The sequence below is a fragment of the Capricornis sumatraensis genome, chromosome 7 (assembly GCF_032405125.1).
Source record: "Capricornis sumatraensis isolate serow.1 chromosome 7, serow.2, whole genome shotgun sequence".
Lineage (NCBI taxonomy): Eukaryota > Metazoa > Chordata > Mammalia > Artiodactyla > Bovidae > Capricornis > Capricornis sumatraensis.
This window is the reverse complement of record NC_091075.1, coordinates 95788885-95808111: the sequence shown is the minus strand read 5'-3', so window position 1 is coordinate 95808111 and position 19227 is coordinate 95788885. Positions and strand designations below refer to the sequence as shown.

At 40.6% G+C, this 19227-nt stretch overlaps 1 protein-coding gene across 1 annotated transcript in view; it reads right to left on the bottom strand.

The window, feature by feature from the left end:
* Nucleotides 1-291: 291 nt before the first annotated feature.
* ANXA3 (annexin A3) overlaps nt 292-19227 on the bottom strand; it is a 77282-nt gene continuing 58346 nt past the window's right edge. Inside the window, exons 8-13 of the mRNA XM_068975305.1 lie at nt 18348-18404; nt 17908-18001; nt 14955-15050; nt 10262-10320; nt 8169-8291; nt 292-710 (exon numbers count right to left, since the gene is read on the bottom strand). Of these exons, the coding sequence (XP_068831406.1) occupies nt 651-710; nt 8169-8291; nt 10262-10320; nt 14955-15050; nt 17908-18001; nt 18348-18404 (489 nt within the window). The 3' untranslated portion in view covers nt 292-650. The remainder of the gene's footprint in view (nt 711-8168; nt 8292-10261; nt 10321-14954; nt 15051-17907; nt 18002-18347; nt 18405-19227) is intronic.

Genomic DNA, 19227 nt, shown 5'->3' with positions numbered 1-19227 from the left:
ACAAGTCATGTTCACTATTCAGATAGGCAGTGGTTAGATCAATAGTTTAGCGGATGTTATCTGAGGGCTAAAATAGCTTCTCATGCATTGCCACTCCTCTACTTGATCATACTAGAAAAGGGAGGCCAGGATTACATAGATCTTCATTTTTATTTCTTTCTTAAAGATGAATGTGATTAATAAGACACTAGATAAATTGAAGCAACCACAGCTTTTACAACAAAAACATGTTTTAAAATATCTTTAGTCATTGGCACCAGGTACCAAACAACGGTGGCAGATGATAAAAACTAACAGACAGATCACCTTTTACATAGGCAACAACTTTTATTACACTGTTTGGCATTGAGTGCTTTAGAACGATACAAAGATTCTCACTTCCAAAGCAGAAATGCAATTTGGGTAGTATTAGCAGATCTTTAATTTCATTTAAAAATTTCATTTATAAGTGGCTACATTATGATGAGACGTTCTATGACAATAATCACTTTTTGTGGTTATTATTATTATGGAACAATGAGAATTTCTGTTAAAAAGAGGATATTGTGGACACTTGCTTGTACTTGTAAATACCATGAAAAAGGAGTAGGCAGAGCTGAGGAAAATGCCCATCGTGGGAGCAGGCAGCCTTTGGAAAGGATGTTCTTGACTCAGTCATCTCCTCCACAGATCTTTAAGAGTGTGATCTCATAGTCTCCAGAAGTATCCGACTGCAAGGAACAGGACAGGCGGAGAGAAGGAGAGACACAGTGTAAATAATGAGGGGACCATGGATGAATCGAATTCTGCAGCACTAGGGCAGTCACCAGTGTGGGAAGCTCACAACCTGTACCGTTTAGTAATATATACCTGCAGTTCCACCATCCAGTCATATCTGTGGGAAATCGCGTTTCAGCCTAGCATCTTCTTTACAATATACAATACTTAAATTCTGCGTGATATATTGTGGTTAAATGTCAACTCGGGTTTTTTAAAAAAGGAAGAGTACATCAATTACATAATATTACATAACCTTTATTTTCTCACCAAACTTTAAAAAATATTTTATTATATTTATATTAATACTTATCAAACACTTGCTCTTCTAAAGGTTAACTACTTTAATCCTTACAACAACTGTGTAGTAGGTACCATAACTATCTCCATTTAACCAAGAAGTAATATGAGAAAGACAGAAGTTAGGATATTTATCCCAGATTATAGAGAATAAGCGCAGAATCGGAATTCAGAGCCAGTTAACCTGGCTGCTTAACCCCATTCTATACTTCCTGACTTAAGAAAGTGAAATAAGCTACCTTCCTATAGAGTAGGTTTCCCAGTTCCTCTCTCCTAGGATAGCCAAAAAAGATTCAGAAAAGATACCATGTGTATGCTGTGCTCAGTTGCTCATTTGTGTCCAACGCTTTGTGACCCCATGGACTGTGGCCCACCAGACTTCTCTGTCCATAGAATTCTCCAGGCAAGAATACTGGAGTGGATTGTCATTTAGTATTCCAGGGGTCTTCCCAGCCCCGGGATCAAACCCGTGCCTCCCGCGTCTCCTGCACTGGCCACCAGATTCTTTACCACTGAGCCATTAGGGAGACTGAGGCTTTAAGTACAAGTTGCCATGTTTGTTATGTAAAAGAGGCAAAATGTTTGCATAGCATCTGAGATAAAACTTGGCTTTTGACCAAGATTGCTTAAAATCCTCACATTATTCTTATTTGATTCAGGGCAACTTCTTATCAGTTAAAATTTATACTGTAGTAAGGTAGAGGAAGCAATGAGGAAGGGTCACTTAGAGAAGAGACTAAGCACTGCTTTCATAATAAGACACAACAGGCCTTAATACACAGTCTTCTGTTTTACATAAATTTTAGTTTTTAAGTCTTTGAATCACTGCCAAGTCAGCAATGCTCTGGCTTTGTATTAAAACAGCTCCCTCTAGCCATCTCTGATCTAAGTTGTAAACAAGTATTAGGGGTTCTATTAGTTACCTGAGAAAATACATCCAAGTAGTTTAAAACAGAACTAAACATAACATTTTGATCCACTGTAGACAATAAATGTTCATCCTTTTCTCCTACCTTTATTCCTTTATATCTTTCAGGAAAATAGCTATTCTTTTTAAAAAGAATTTTTTTGACGTGGACCACTTTTAAAGTCTTTATTGAATTTGTTACAACATTGTTTCTATCTTATGTTTTGTTTTTTTTTGGCCACCAGGCATGTGAGATCTTAGCTACCTCATCAGGGATCAAACTCAAATCCTCTATATTGGAAGGTGAAGTCCTCTATATGAATAAAAAATTCTATTTTATGGAGTGTTAGAAATTGTTATCCAAAAATATCAATGTATTTTCAAAACCTTTAAACATAATTTACAGCTTCCTAATTAGGCCATATTAATTGTTCTTAAGAAACTAAATGTTTCTGTTGGCCTATTTTTAACAGTGGTACTGGTGGTTCTCTCCTCTCCCAATCTTTTTCCATTCTGACCACAACAAATCTATTCTAGGCTCTCATCTCTTGTCATTAGTTTCCTTGGATTCTCAATGCGTATTTTCCAAGGTGTTAATGCTTCTTGTTTTGGGAAATGGGTTCAATGACCATCATACCCATTAAGCAAGTAGCCCTCTCTTATCCTGTAAATAGTTCTGACTTTCCTTCCTTCCTCTCTGCCATCTCCACTTCTGTCTTCTTTGTAGACTCATCCTCCACTCTTTAGCCAGTCACTGCTAGTAATGCTTAAATCCCAATTTATCACTTAAAATTCGTATTACATTTTCTCTGAATCTATATTTTCTCCCTAGAGAATTTGCATGCATGTCCAAAGATTCAGTGACACAATTATTTCTGAAAATACATCCCATACCACTAGCTACAACTCGCCATCTCTATTTGCATGTTTTGGAGCGTCAGTTACAAATTGTAACTTGCCATGAGTATTTGGCATCTACCTCTACAAGGGTTAAATCATGTGCTGCTGTAGGAAGCTGTCCTTCAATAAACCCTGGAGGAAGTTCAGGGTGGAGGTCAGGAATGAGCCACTGTACTCCGGGAAAACTAGCAGAACAGGTCTTCAGACAGACATTTTTAGGAACTAATTTTATGAACCCAATCCTTGCATTTCCTCATATCTAGAAAATCACTAAATCCCTTCATTGTGACATCAGGTCCTCATGACTAGCAGAAAACCTTCTGTAAAATAAGCGCTTGATTCCATGAACTCCCCTTTAACCAAAATCACATATGTATTGACCTTCCCCACCTCCACCTCTTTGGAGTAGTTCCTCAGAGCTATCTGAAGTGAGATTCCCCAGGCTGCAGTCCTCATTTTGCCCCAGATAAAACATAATTCGCAACTCTGACGTTGTGCATTTGTTTTTAACTCGACAAAAGACATCTCGAACTTAACATGTGGAATTTTCTCCCTGACTCCCCGCAAAGGGAAAAAAAAAAAAAAAAGAAAAACCACTAAAAACCTGATCTACTTGTAAGGAAAGAAGCGTGTGTGCTAAATCACTTCAGTTGTGTCTGACTCTTTGCAATCCTATGGACCGTACCCCTGCCAGGCTCCTCTGTCCATGGGATTCTCCAGGCAGGAATACTTGAGAGGGTTGCCATGCCCTCCTCCAGGGGATCTTCCCGACCCTGGGATCGAACCTGTGTCTCCTGCAGCTCCTGCACTACAGGTGGATTCTTTACCGCTGAGCCACCTGGGAAGCCCCAGACACCTGGGAGTCATCCTCAACTCCTTTCTTTTCACAAGATGTCATATTGAGTCATTTGAAGTTTTAACTCCTAAGTATCTTTTGAGTCTTTGCTTTTTCCTCTCTTTGTATTAGCAGTAGCTCTGCATCAACTATTTTGAATCAGAGCTACTCTAATATGACTAATACAGTAGCCCATCACTCCACATCCCTTCTATCTTATGTCCAATTCATTCTCCATAGTCACGAGATCTTTTCTAAACATACTTCTGGTCATGACACTATGTGCTTAAAATTTAAACACTTCAATGGCTTCCCATCACTCTTAAGCAAAAGATAAATCTTTAAACATTGCCAAAAAGGCCCTGCACAATCCGGTCCCTCCAGCCTCGTTTTTCATTACATTTCTTCCACCATGAGGTCTTTCCACTCATGACTCCTTTTGTTAGAATGCTGTGCTGAATTCTGACCCCTACAACCTTTGCCTTGTTAAGTCTAATCATTTTCAGTTCTGAATCAAAACCTTCCTGCAGGTCAAACCCTCCTGTTATGTGATCTTACAGCACAATCTCTCTTTCCTTTACATCGAACATGGCTGTAATTTTACATTTATTTCTAATTCCATAAGGGCAGAAAACTTTTTTTTCTTTACTTATAATTGTTACTCTGAGCCTGGCACATAATATACTTTCAGTAAGTATTTTAAATTGAATGAATGGAATACCAATTTCCTGTTCTCAAGGCTCTCTTTCAACTGAATGGATCTTGCCACTGAGATTGTATTTTTCCATATTCCCAAGGTAGGCTCCTAATTAATCAAGCACCTTATTAATACTTATCCTTCTGCTGCTGCTGCTGCTAAGTTGCTTCAGTCATGTCTGACTTTGTAAGACCCCGTAGACGGCAGCCAACCAGGCTCCCCCATCCCTGGGATTCTCCAGGCAAGAACACTGGACAGGGTACTTATCCTTCTACTTCTCATCAAACATGTGTTTCTAGAGCACTCACCTTTCAGACTCTATTGACCAGCATAGCACCAGGCTCATAAGGCACTCCGCACATGCTTATTAACCTGAAAGGTAAGCTTCAGACTCACTTCCCTAAGAAATGTGCCGTGTGCTAAGTCGCTGCAGTTGTGTTTGACTCTCTGCGTCCATACAGACTGTAGCCCACCAGGCTCCTCTGTCCATGGAATTCTCCAGGCAAGAATACTCGGAGTGGGTTGCATACTCCCCTTCTGGGGATCTTCCTGACCCAGGGATGGAACCTGTATCTCTCCTGTCTCCTGCATGTGCAGGCGGGTTCTTTACCCCTAGCGCCACCTGGAACTCGTGTACCAATGGAAGAGATGTGGGTTCAATCTCTCAGTTGGGAAGATCCCCTAGAGTAGGAAGTGGCAACAGACTCCAGTATTCTTGCCTGGAAAATTCCATGGACAGAGGAGCCTGCCGGGCTTCAGTCCGTGGGGCTGCAAAGAACTGAACACAATTGAGCGACTAAACACACACACAGCGCCACCTGGGAAGATTCTCTATCTAATCCCAAACATCTGTTACTCTCAATTTCTCTATTACTCCTCTAGACCCCACATCCAATATTTCATTTTACGCTGTTTCACATTATTTTGTCAGCCTACTTTATCCTTTTTTCAAATTTCTTTGCACTTACAATCTCACATTTTAGCAAGTAGTACCAATATGAAATATGATGATTATCTTGAAATTGCTTTATTTATGTCCACCTCAATTTACACATAAATTAGGAACTAACTGAGGGTAGCTACTACATTTTCTCTTAAAGACTCTGGAGTCAAGTTATTTTTTAGATAGATACTTAATTTGTTGATCAAGAAAATCTACCAAAAACTAATTTCATTCAATTTTTTAAAATGTCTTAGTATTAAGAGACACACATTTGTTTTTCACTTACTTTCTTCCTCTTCTCCCCTCCAGTCATCACCTAAGGTGTTAATGAGCAGAGAAATGTTTAAACTAAAGGCAGAAGGAAGAGGAAGACAGAAGCCAAGGCAAGGATGATAGACAAAAAGATTCTATTCATCAATATCGAAAACGTAATGAAATTACTTAATAATCTATGTTAGGCAACAGAAATGAAGAAACCTAAGATAATTTTAAATTACACACTGAACTCTTCAGCAATGGATTTTTCTTTTCTATCAAGATACACATTGCTTACATGTTTCCTAATACAATAAGCTTCAATTACCCAGGCCATCTGGAGAGGGAGAGCTATCAGTTAATTGGATTTTCTGGTTTGCCAAGGGTGAACCAAAGGACCTCTTCATGTTTCAACCTTGTTACTAGAAATCTTTATAAAATGTATGTGTCTCCTTTTCTGCCTTGGTAAGTACAATTTAGTTAACTTTATTGTATCTTCCTCTGTTGATTGAAACTATTGTAATGTGTCAGAATCGATTCAAATTGCATTGAGCGTGAGCAGTTGATGAAATCTGTACTAAGCCCCAGGCGCAACCAGACAGTGGCCTTTTCGAATAAATTTTCTTTTTCAACTTAAGCATGTATCTTTTCCTGCAAAGGTTTAGTACAAAAACCACAGACAGCTCTCATTAAAAAAAATAACAATGATTTTGATGAGCAAATCTAGTTGACTAATTGAGGTGCAGTGGAAGTCACTTGATAATATTTACCAAAATTCCCTGTCCTTAGAGATAGTGAAAGACAGGGAAGCCTGGTGTGCTGCAGTCCGTGGGGTCACAGAGAGTTGGACACGACTAGCAACTGAACAACAATCAAAATTACAGGTGTACTGACATCTGTCTCAGCACTCCTATCTACTATTGAGCACTCTCTTCAGATACATTTGGACCTGATAAAATCACACATGCGTATTGCAGTGTTGTTTAGAATAGCAAGAAACTTGAAACATCTGTTGATGTGGTAGGTACAAATATACAAGTAATGGAATGATATGCAGCTGTTAAAAAGAATGAGAAAACTTCCTCGCAACCTAAATGTCCATCGACAAAGGAATGGATAAAGAAGATATGGTACATACATACAATGGAATATTACCCAGCCATTAAAAAGAATGAAATAATGTCATTTGCAGCAACATGGTAGACTTAGAGAGCGTCATACTGAGTGAAGTAAGTCAGACAAAGAAGGAGAAATATTGTAAGACATCCCTTATATGTGGAATCTAAAAAGAAATGATACAAATGCACTTACTTACAAAACAGAAAGAGATTCACAGTCTTAGAGAATGAACTGATGGCTGCCGGCAGGTGGAAGGGTGGAGGGAAGGGACAGTTAGAGAGTTTAGGATGGACATGTACATACTCCTGTATTTAAAATGAATAACCGATAAGAACCTACTGTATAGCACATGGAACTCTGCTCAATGCTATGTGGCAGTCTGGACAGGAGGGAAATTTGGGGGAGAATGGATACATGTATATGTATAGTTGAGTTCCTTCACTGTTCATCTGAATCTATCAAAACATTGTTTATCAACCAGCTATACTCCAATGCAAAATAAAAAGTTAAAGAAAAAGAATGAGAAAGCTTCCTTCCTGGAATGAAAAGAACTGCAAAGTGCAGAATCATGTTATATTTTGTGTAAAACAAAGAGGAAATGTAAAATACATACTTTTGTTCTACTGCCAGAAAGAATAACTGAAATAAATTAAAACAGTGCAATATAAGAAAACAGACAAGCAATTTGCATATGCAGTTCACAAAAGAAGAAAAATCAGTGGCCACTAAACCTAAAAAAAATAAAATGTTGAGTGCCTTTTATGTACCTAGGATTTTAGAGCTGAAAAATAATTACTATCTTTAAGAAATATTTTGTCACTCTTTGTTTGAGGTTTCTTTCTTTCTTTTTTCTTAATCTTTAGGTTGGAATAGAATTGCTTTACAATGTTGTGTTAAGTTTCTGCTGTACAAAACATGAATCAGCCATATGTATACACATACACCCTTCCTCTGAAACGTCCCTCCCAGCCACCCCTATGCCATCCATCTGGGTCATCACGAGCATCAGGCTGAGTTCCATGTGCTACACAGCAGCTTCCCATTGGCTGTTTCACCCAAAAAAGTGCATATATGTCAATGCTACTCTCTCAGTTTGTTCCACTCCCTCCTGGTGTCCACAAATCCATTCTCTCCCTCTGTGCCTCTATTCCTGCCCTGAAAATAGGTTCAGCAGCACCATTCTTCCAGATTCCACATTTGTGCATTAATACATGACACTTGTTTTTCTCTTTCTGACTTACTACACCCTGTATGACAGACTCTAGATTCATCCACATCACCACTGACTCAAATTCACTCCTTTTTATGGCTGACAAATAATTCAAAAAACACATTTACACACTGACAAGGAGAGAGAAACCTAACTCATGAATTTCCATGACTTGAGGATTATAAGGGAAAGACGACGGGTAGACAGAGGCAAGACATGTTTTGCTATTTTTAAGAAGAGACTTACTTTAATTGCTGAATACAGGGAGTAGCCAGAAAGCTTCTTAAACTCTGCTCGAACGTCCAGAAGGTCAATCTCTGATCTGGAAACCATTATTCGGTTCAGAGTAAACTCATCAGTTCCGGCACCCTGTTAAGAAATGCAAGTGTCCACGAGACCAATCTCATTGCTCACAAAACAACACATGGATCTCTATTCATGAGACACTGATCATGCATGGTACACTAACTATTCAACCACAGTGACTCCTTCTCTCATTTTTCATCAAACACCCTCATTCATTTATTCAAGAACATTTTCTGCCATTGCATTGCTAAATGCTGAAAACAGAGATGAGACGCCCCTGTTAAGCTTTCAGTTTTGTAAAGGATACAGGTGAGAAAATGGGCCATTACAAGAAAATCTGATATATGGGAAGTGTTGGGTACTATGGGAGCGTATGTTAGGGAGGCCTACCATATTCAAATCAAGGATTAGTAAAGGACTGTTTGAGAAAGTGGGATTTAAGCTGGGGCCAATAGCCAGCCAGGAGAAGAAGGAATGGAGTTATTATGCAGAGGGGAAAAAAAAAAAAAGTTTCAATGTAAGATACAGCATACGTGACGCTTTAGGGCAAGAAATAATACCACATTTACGGATACATAAGTAATAAGAAGGAACAGCAAGAAATATATCTGGAAAGGCCAGACCTTATAAACCATGAAATGAAATTCTGACTTCATCCTGAGTGTGAAGAACTATTTGTAGTCTGTTAAAAATGAGTGTGTTGAGATCAGATCAGATTTGTAATTTCAGAAGTTTCCTTTGACAGCAGCAGTCTGAAGAATGGATTTCAGGAAAAGAGTAGGATGAAGATGACAGAATAAGACTGGAAGCTTTGAGAGCCATCCAGAAGTGATTATATAACCAAGAGAGAGACAGAAAGCGATGATGACGGCCTGATCTACAATAATGGTCGTAGGGATGGAGAAAATTGATAAGATTTAAGAGATGCTCGTAAAGGTAGACTGACAAATCTTAATGATGTTTGAGAAGAAAGAGGGAAAGAGAAGTGTAGAATTTCTAGCTGAGCAGTTAGGTGGATATTGACACCATTCATTTATTCGTTCAACAAATGCTTACTGAGCACAACAAATGCTTACACTACACACTCTCATGGAGTTCTCGCTGATGGAGGTGGACAGGAAGGACAGTAAGTTAGTGGTACTGAGAACGATGGGGTGGAGTGTGAGTGAAAGGAAGTCAGGTGACCTGGGTAGACAGGGAAGACCTCTCTCAGGAGGACGCATGAGCTGAGACCTCAGAGATGAGAGGAGGCAGCCATAGATAGATCTGGAGGAGACACACACCGGGCAGGGAGCATGACAAACGCCAAGACCCTGACATGGGCAGACGCTTGGAGTAATCACGGAACAGAAAGAAGGCTGACGTGGCTGAGCTGTAGAGATCAAGGCTGGGGAGGAAGGCTAGTTCCTATCGGTGTTATCCACTGAGATGACTGAAGGCAGGAGGCAAAGCAAGACTGGGATGGGAGGTGACGAAAGTGCTGTGTTTATTGCAGACACAGCTTTGAAAGGGCACGTGATATCTATAGGAAATGTCCAGGAAGAAATTGCAGTCAGCATCTTCTGCATGCCAGGCTCACTATGAGGGTCTGAAGATATAAACGAGAAAGAACTGAACAGATTCACAGAGCTCCCCGCCTAGAAGTGACAGCAGACGAGAAAACACAGGGTTTCTACATCCTGAAAGGCGGCTAGCTCAGTGTGGGTTAAGTAAGGTGGCTAGCTCAGTGTGGGTTAAGTAAGGTGGCTTGAGAGGCCACTGGATCACGTTTGAGGGCTGTTGTCCTAAAACCAATCAACTGCCTACATTACTGTGAAGTGGGAGAAATAATTTAGTCAGCACTTCAGTGCACCTACCTCTGTAATGATTAGGAAACTCATTATCAACCTATGAGCCAAATTAGTAGACAGATTAGCTACAAAAGAGAACTCTATCAAAATGGAAAAGAAATAGGAAATGCCATCAATATTAAGTAATATTTTTACATTTTCCTTGAGGGAAGCTAAGAATATAAATGAAATTTCCAGACCAACCTTCAAAGCTTGGTACAGTCTTTCAGCTAAAAAGGCAGGCGTGTTCCTCGCACAACGAACTGTTATAAAAAAGCAAAGTAATGTTCAGTTTCATTTAATAGAAATTGAGTTAATCTATAGTAATACATTTTTAAAAAAGATTCTTTTTGGGTAACCATACCATTCTCCTCCTCCCTACTCCTCACTTTTCTTTAGAATGAAAGAATGAATGAATGCTCAACCTGAATTTCGAAGCCTTATAACATCATATTTGCATGGAACTTTAACACAGTAATTATCCTTAGCCACAGGGAAAATAAAATTACCTGCCAAAGATACTCCCACAGCAGCTGACTCATTTCCAGATCCCAGACACACCAACACCTACGCTTACATTTGATAACTCCCTAGGGTGTACGGCTGCTCCATTTCTAACATCTTTGACTGCTGATGAATAGTTTGGGTCTAAAGATTGCAGAGATGTTGCTCCAAATAACTCATTAGGCAGATAGGGGCACTGGAACTCAGCTTAAAACCAATTTTTCCAATAGAAAGATTTTTTTCTTAAGTGATTGAATTAGAATTTATAGACTGATTAATTACATAACCAGTGTGTGTAATCTAAATTCAGTCATTGAAAAAACACACTAAAATCTTTCAATTCTTTATTTTGAAATAATGAGTAAAGCAGAAATAATAATAATAATAATAATAAAGATAACTGGCAAAAACATGAGCAAATGAATTATCCTTTAAAGTGAAAGTAGCCAGGACTAGAAAAGTCTGTAGGGAATAAGTCTGTTTATTGCAACACAATTACTTGTATCATCTTAAATTTGATCTCTAGGTAGAAAGCTGACCAAAAGTGAATGAATTTTATAATGAATTTTGGAGATCAGAACAAGAACAGTGGCTTTCTCATAGTGCCTTTCAGACTCTTTTAAGGAAAGTGAAAAGACCTTTTGTGTCTGTGTCTTAAGGGAAACAGAGAAATGTATTAGGAACATGGAATCTGGGACAAACATGATAACAGCTACAGATTTGAAATTGTCTGAGAAGAAACCAAGGATGTGAATTAGTATTACCTATATTTTTCTCAAACTTATATTCAGCAAGCCTTAATCATTTGATTGGAAGTTTTTATGCCTGCTTTTATCCTATTAAGTCTTTCAATCATCTCACTCCTCACAAACTAAATGCAGGGAATCTTTTCTTTCCATAATCCTTCATCCTCTCCTTCGCTTTATGGTCTTAACTATCAGATTTGTTCCTCATGTGTGAATATTTGGGGAAGTGGTAGCGTATACAGTATAAGGAAGCCTGCTTTAAGACTCAACCCCAGTAGGAAAACTCAGGGAAATTCCAAAAAATCAGGGAGTCTTTTGAAGGTCGTTATGATGATCAAGAGTTCATGGTTGCCTGCTTCTTGCCATTTGTGTTCTTTTGACCAAACTTTCTCAGGCCTTCCCCTGACCCCTGTCACAGGCCCCTGAATCCTCGCTTGGTCCCCAGACTGAGCAAGTGCCAAAATGCCAACATGCCTCCTTTTCAGCTTGTCCTAAGAACGAGCTGACAAGGCGAGACATGCTTCCTTTCAACCCCCAATGATCCTGCCTCCTTGCTTGTCCAACTTCTTTAAAAATTTCTGCTAGGGCTTTCCTGATGGTCCAGTGGTTAAGGATCCATCTACCAAGGCAGGGTTCAATCCCTGGGTCCGGGGAGATCCCACATGCTGTGCCACGACTACTGAGCCCAAGAGCTATAGCTACCGAAGCCTGCACACCCTACAGTTCTTGCTCCAGGAGAGACAGCACCTCAATGATAAGCCCACAGACCACAACTAAAGAAGAGCCCCCCTCGCCACAACTAGAGAAAAGCGCATGCAGCAATGGAGACCCAGCACGCGACAAATCAATCTCAAAAAAAAAGCTTCTGCTAAGATCTGTTTATCTCTTCTCCATAAAAGAAAAGCTTTTTCTGTTTGATTTTCAGACTCCTGTATACATTTCTGAGATTAAAGTCTTCTCCCTAATGAAATAGTCTCTTTGAAGAAAGCTTCTTCCTATCTACGTACAGATTTGACAACTAGCGATCTTCCTACCACGCATTTCTCAGATGTTAGATGGTTTTTCACGTCGCAAGCTATGTGTTGGCAGTGTATTAGATTCCTTGTGTATGAAATAGCCAGGACAGGCAGATCTATTGACTCAGAAAGGAAACTGGTGGTTGCCAGGGGTGGGGAGGGATGGGGGGTGACTGTCAGTGGGCACAGGGTTTCTTTGAGGGCTGATGGAAAGATCCCAAACTTAGATCCGGGTGACAGCTGCACAACTCTGTGAAACCAGAGAGCACTGAATTGCATACTTCGGGTGAATTTTATGGTACTTGACTTCTATCTCAATAAAGATTTCTTTAAAATGTATTCTAGTGATAGCCTGAAATAGAGAATGAAAGTGAGACATATCTTGAACTTTAAATTAGTTAAATTTTAAAGTGTTTCTTTCACTTGATAAAATAACACACACTGTAGCCCAAATTTAGCGCATAATTCAGTATCTATTTCCAAAAATGCCTCTTAGCTCAACAAAGTGAGAATCTGTACCTCTTAAGTTTTTCAAATAATACAGCAGGCAAGGTAAAAAGCAGCAAAATTGATGTAAAGGTTAAAGGATGAAATGAAAACAATTAACTGGCTTTATCACTGACACTGGAATATTCTCAAAGCTAAGTATGGAGACTGATCTCTGATTCGTTTTTTTTTTTTTAATTGAAAAAGAAGCTTTTTATTCTTTCTTGGCCTGTCTTTTAGCAAGTCACCTATGCATACACACACATATGTGCTTGCTAAGATGCTTCAGTTGTGTCTGACTCTGTGCAACCCTATGGATTGCAGCTTACCAGGCTCCTCTGTCCATGGAATGCTTCTCCAGGCAAGAATACTGGAGTGGGTTGCCATGCCCTCCTCCAGGGGGTCTTCTGCACTCAGGGATTGAACTTGTGTCTCTTATGTTCCCTGCATTGGCAGGTGGGTCCTTTACCACTAGTGCCACCTGGGAAGCCCGTATGTGTGTGTGTGTGTGTGTGTGTGTGTGTGTACATATTTTTTTAAAAGCAGCATTTGGATCCTATTCTTGGCACTGAAGAGAGGATCAGAAGTTAGTGAAATAACACATGCAGAGGAAATCCTGAGAATACAGCCCAAACCTTAGGGAGGGCTTGCTCCCTGGTACTTTTTCTGTAATTTAGAATACTTCACTGTGGATGGGGTGACACGTGCAGGTTTCAACCTCTGTTTCCCCTGAAGCACATTGGAGAGGCTGGTTAACATCACAGACTGTGGAGCCCAAATGCCTAGGTTAGAGCCCCAGCTCCACCACACTTTCCCTGAGTAACCTGGGAAAGGAACTTAACCTTTCAGTGCCTCAGGTCTCCTATGGGGATAATAACAATCCCTCACCCATGGGATTGTCATGAGGCTTAAATGGGTTGTTGTTTGCCAAGAGGTTAGCATAATGCCGAGCATGTCGTACGTGCCTGACGAATGTTTATTTAAAAAGTACAATTTGAGGCACCTTCCACCCTCCAGAGGTGGTAATTAACATTTGAAAGATGAATCAGAGCCTCATTCTGGAGGGTACGCTTAGATATCAGCTATCTTTATCTCACTGGAGAAGCTATTAATTATTATGATTGATGTTAGATATGATATTTCATTGGTGAAATGATAAGTTTTGTGGAGGACAGGTACTCCTACCCTGGCATTAGCAGAGAAGCAAGACCAACAGTCATTAGAAATTAGAGAATTTTGGGATTCTGAACAATCCTGTGTGCTTATGAGCATTTAGACTGAGTTGCGGGTAAAGAATCTGCCTACAATGCAGGAAACACAGGAGACATGGGTTTGATCCCTGGGTCGGGAAGATCCCCTAGAGGACGAAATGGCAACCCAGTCCAGTACTTTTGCCTGAAAAATCCCATGGACAGAGGAGCCTGGAGGGCCACAGACCATGGGGTCACAAAGAGTGGGACACACCTGACTGACTAAGCACTCTCGCACGCTTGACTTGGACTAGAATGGTCACTGAATCCTGTCTTTGAAGAGTGTCTCTTTCCTCTGAATGCATCTTTCTTGCAAGGTGTTCTTTGGGTGCCTAAAAGCACAGGCTGCAGAGACCTGATGGAGAAGACAGGCCAGCTTACATAACCATGTTTTGTCTGCCTGTTAATCCACGTGTCTCTCCAGGCACAGATTCAGTCCGTGACTTATTTTCTTTCTGATTCTCCCTGTTCGCACAGCCAACAAGGAGGAGACCCGCAGTTCTGTCCTGAGTTTAATGTTGGGAGGCCACTGACATCTTCCAAAAATAACCAAACATGATTAATTACCATATGGGCTTAGATCTAGGCTTTCAATGGGCTCCATAAAAATGCCAGTAGAAGTGTAACATTTTTCTTTCTCAAGGAGTTTATAATCCAAACGTGGTACCAAGATAAACACACAGTTAAACGGCAAAGGAAGCCCTAAACAGACAACATCTTCCTGCATCCATTTCACAATATTTGTTGAGCATACGGTGTGTACCATGGACTGTGCTGAGGGCTCTGGGGAGCATAAAGATGGATCAGTCAGGATTCTGAGATGAAAAGAGCTGATCCTGACACTGATTGAAAACTAGTGCAAAGCGTCTCAGTTTATAAGCACTGATGGACTTACCTATGGCCAGCAGTAAGTCTTCAAAATGCCCAGACAATTCTCCTTTTATGCTGTCCTCGATGTCCTTCTGGCTGATGTTTCTGTATTCATCAAATGCTGAAAAGCAGCATCGCAAAAAAATTGAAAGCATCCTAGTTGATACCTGAATATATTTTAGCTTCTGATTTGATATGCAGCAAATCATGTTATTAAGTAGAAAGCACAAACACTTCTTTAAACCATCAAAAACTCAGCACAGAAGTTTTTGTTTTGGATTTCTTTTTTTAAAATATCATCAACAATAAAACTTGAACTTCATAGGCCATTTTCTTCAATGATTAATCTCTCTCTCTCCTTTCTTCCCTCCCCATCCTAGGCTGTAAGCATTTAAAATAGCCTGAAAGGTTAAATGATAAACAATTTCTCTAGCAAGGTGGGCTAACTTTTAAAAGATAACAGCACCTGAGGAACAAGAATGTGGTCATGAGTCAAACATATTTTAAATCTGCTACTGAAATCTTAACTGTGAGGATTTCTTTGTGCTGAATAATAAATCACTCCCCAAGGCAGCAGAGCCTATTTCATACTTACTGGAAGGCATTGAAAGTTCTTGGTCAATATTTCCCGAAAGTAAAACCTGTACACACACCACCTAGCTTGGAGGGATACTTCATAAGCCAAGTATATTGTTTCCAAGTAAAATTTGAAAACAGAAAATTTGGAGATCTATGATTGTTTGGTTTTTATTTTTCAAATAAAGATATTAATAAAGCAATTATACTATACAATCACTATTATTTTTAAAAAGGATGAAATTTCAATGTCCAAGTCTCCTCATTTTCCCACGAACTCGGTGTAAGCATAGTCATGCACCGTGGTGGTTCTCCAGACCAGCACAGGGAAGACACAGTTAGATGTCCACAGGAAGTGGCGTTCTAGATTTTTGGGTGCTGTTGCTTCCAGAATGACCCAGGGAGACGCATGAGTGAAGGGGTGGGTGCTTAGCAGTTCCATGGAATAGCTGGTCTGAGAAAAACAGCTTCCCCACTGCACCCATTTACCTTCATATCAGAAAAAGCTGAATGATAATCCCTATTTATGCATTAACAGAGATCACCCGTAATGCCTGGTTTTCCTGGAAAGTAGCTAACTAGGCAAGAAAGGGGCTAGAAGCCGTGATTTAGGATCTGCCATCAGCAGAAACACTGCTCTCTGCTTTCAGCCCAGAGGGCGGCTCCTCTTTCCTCCCTCCCAAACCGACCCTGTCTATTATCTGTCACACACTCATTTCACATGCTAGACGGTAATGCTCAAAATCCTTCAAGCTAGGCTTCGATGATACATCAACTGAGAACTTCCAGATGTACAAGCTGATTTAGAAAAGGCAGAGGAACCAGAGATCAAATGGCCAACATCTGCTGGATCATAGAAAAAGCAAGGTAATTCCAGAAAAACATCTATTTCATTGATGATGCTAAAGTCTTTGACTGTGTGGATCACAACAAACTGGAAAATTCTTCAAGAGATGGGAATACCAGACCACCTGACCTGCCTCCTGAGAAATCTGTATGCAGGTCAAGAAGCAACAGTTAGAACCAGACATGGAACAATGGACTGGTTCCAAACTGGGAAAGGAGTACATCAAGGCTGTATATTGTCACCTTGCTTATTTAACTGATATGCAGAGTACATCATGCAAAATGCTGGGCTGGATGAGGCACAAGCTGGAATCAAGATTGCCAGGAGAAATATCAATACCCTCAGATACGCAGATGACACAACCCTTATGGCAGAAAGCGAAGAGGAACTAAAGAGCCTCTTGATGAAGATGAAAGAGAAGAAGGAAAAAGCTGGCTTAAAACTCAACATTCAAAAACTGAAGATCTTGGCATCTGGTCCCATCACTTCAGGGCAAATAGATGGGGAAACAGTGGAAACGGTGACAGACTTATTCTTTTGGGTTCCAAAATCATTGCAGATGGTGACTGTAGCCGTGAAATTAAAAGACTTTGCTCTTTGCAAGAAAAGCTATGACAAACCAAGATAGCATGTTAAAAAGCAGAGACATTACTTTGCCAACAAAGGTCCATCTAGCCAAAGCTATGGTTTATCCAGTAGTCATGTATGGATGTGAGAGCTGGACAATAAAAAAGGCTAAGCACTGGAGAACTGATGCTTTAGAACTGTGGTATTGGAGAAGACTCTTGAGAGTCCCTTGGACAGCAAGGAGATCAAACTAGTCAATCCTAAAGGAAATCAGTCCTGAATATTCATTGGAAGGACTGATGCTGAAGCTGAAACTCCAATACTTTGGCCACTTGATGCAAAGAACTGATTCACTGGAAAAGGCCCTGATGCTGGGCAAGATTGAAGGCAGAAGGAGAAGGATATAACAGAGGATGAGATGGCTGGATGGCATCACCGACTCACTGGACATGAGTGTGAGCAAGCTCCGGGAGATGGTGAAGGACACGGGAGTCTGGCATGCTACAGTCCAAAGAGTTGCAAAGAGCTGGACACAACTGAGTGACTGAACATCAACACTAGGCGGTAAAGAATCTGCCTGCAATGCAGGCGACGCAGAAAATGTGGCTTTGATCCCTGGATCAGGAAGATCCCTTTGGAGGAGGAAATGGCAACCCACTCCAGTATCCTTGCCTGGAAAATCCGATGGACAGAAGAACCTGTTGGGCTACAGTCCATGGGGTTGCAAAGAGTTGGACATGACTGAGTGACTGAACACACACAGGTAATCTACTCAGCTCCGAGGGTAAGACCCGAGTACTGTTGATTCTCCTTGAGTTGGAGCACAGCTTCCCCAGGTCGTTTCCTGAAATGTCTGTACGTAAAAATGGGACCGCCTTCACCATTTTTAACTTCATTTTCCAGAATTATGTATATTAAACCCTCAAGTACTTGCAAAAACAACACAACGCAGAGAAAAAAATAAAGAGATTGTAATGTGAGTCCATACTCAGTTTCAATTGAGGAAAGCTCCTTAGACACAGGATGTCGGTGAAGGCATCTTCATCCGTGCCCCATCTCTTTTCACCAGCATTATAGAGAATCTGTTGGAAAAGAGAGAAGACGTAAATGCTAGTACGGACCCAATTCTGTCTCTTTTTGAGGAGGTGGGATGAGAAGAGGGGTAAGTTTATTTCATAGGTCATTGAGGTCTTCGATAAGCCTTGTCTCTCACTTCTAGCAGAAAAAGCTGACAGTTGAAGTGGCAGGAGCCAGGGCAATAATAACCAGCACTGGGGAAGGCAGAAAGATGGAGCTAAGGTATCGCTGGGCTTCAGGCTTCTCCTTCAGACAGAAAAGAAGAGAGCACAGCCCCAGCTGATGCCGGAGATATAAGAAGGCAGTAAGGAGGGAGGAGAGTTAACATGTTTCCTCTGCTCTGTTACTGACCTGAGCATCCTTTTTGGCCAGCTGCTCATCCACTTTTAGACTCTCATCTCTTCTGCCCTAATGAGAGAAGATAGAAGTGAAGGCAGTCTTTTTAAAGATAAATATTCCACCATTTGGCATTTGAACCTGCGGGGCCTCTTAGAGCTGTTTCTTCCAGTGAGGACCACATGGCCCAAAGGAATTGAGCACTCACAGCTCTCTTTCTGGCCCTGCCGCTGACTAGCCATGAAATCTGTAGCAAATCCCTACAGTCTTCCAAGCACGAGTTTCCTTTTCTGGAAACTCAAGGTCTTCAGGGAATCATAAGACAAGCCACACCTTGGGAGAAAATGTATGCAAACACATATCTGATACAGGGCTTGTATCTAAAATACATAGAAGCTCTTAAAACTCGACAAAAAGAGAACCAACAACCCAATTAAAAAAGGGCAAAGCATCTGAATAGATATCAGATACACAAATGGTGAGAAAGTGCATGAAAAGATGCTCAATAGCATCTCTCTCTCTGTGTCGTGTCCGACTCTTTGTGACCCCGTGGACTGTAGCCCACGAGAGTCCTCTGTGTGATTTCCCAGGCAAGAATACTGGAATGGGTTGCCATTTCCTTATCCGGGGGATCTTTCCGACCCAGGGGTTGAACACAGGTCTCCTGCATTGGCAGGTGAATTCTTTACTGAGCCACCTGGGTAGCCCACAGTGAAACAGCACTCAGTGATGAAAAAAAAAAAAAACACAAAAAGGAAAGGAGTTATTAAGCCATGAAATGATGCAGTCTGAAAAGCCCATACACTGTATTATTTCAACTATAGGACCATCTGGAAAAGGCAAAACTATAGAGATAAAAAGATCACTGGCTACCAGAGGTTCAGAAGGAGAAAGA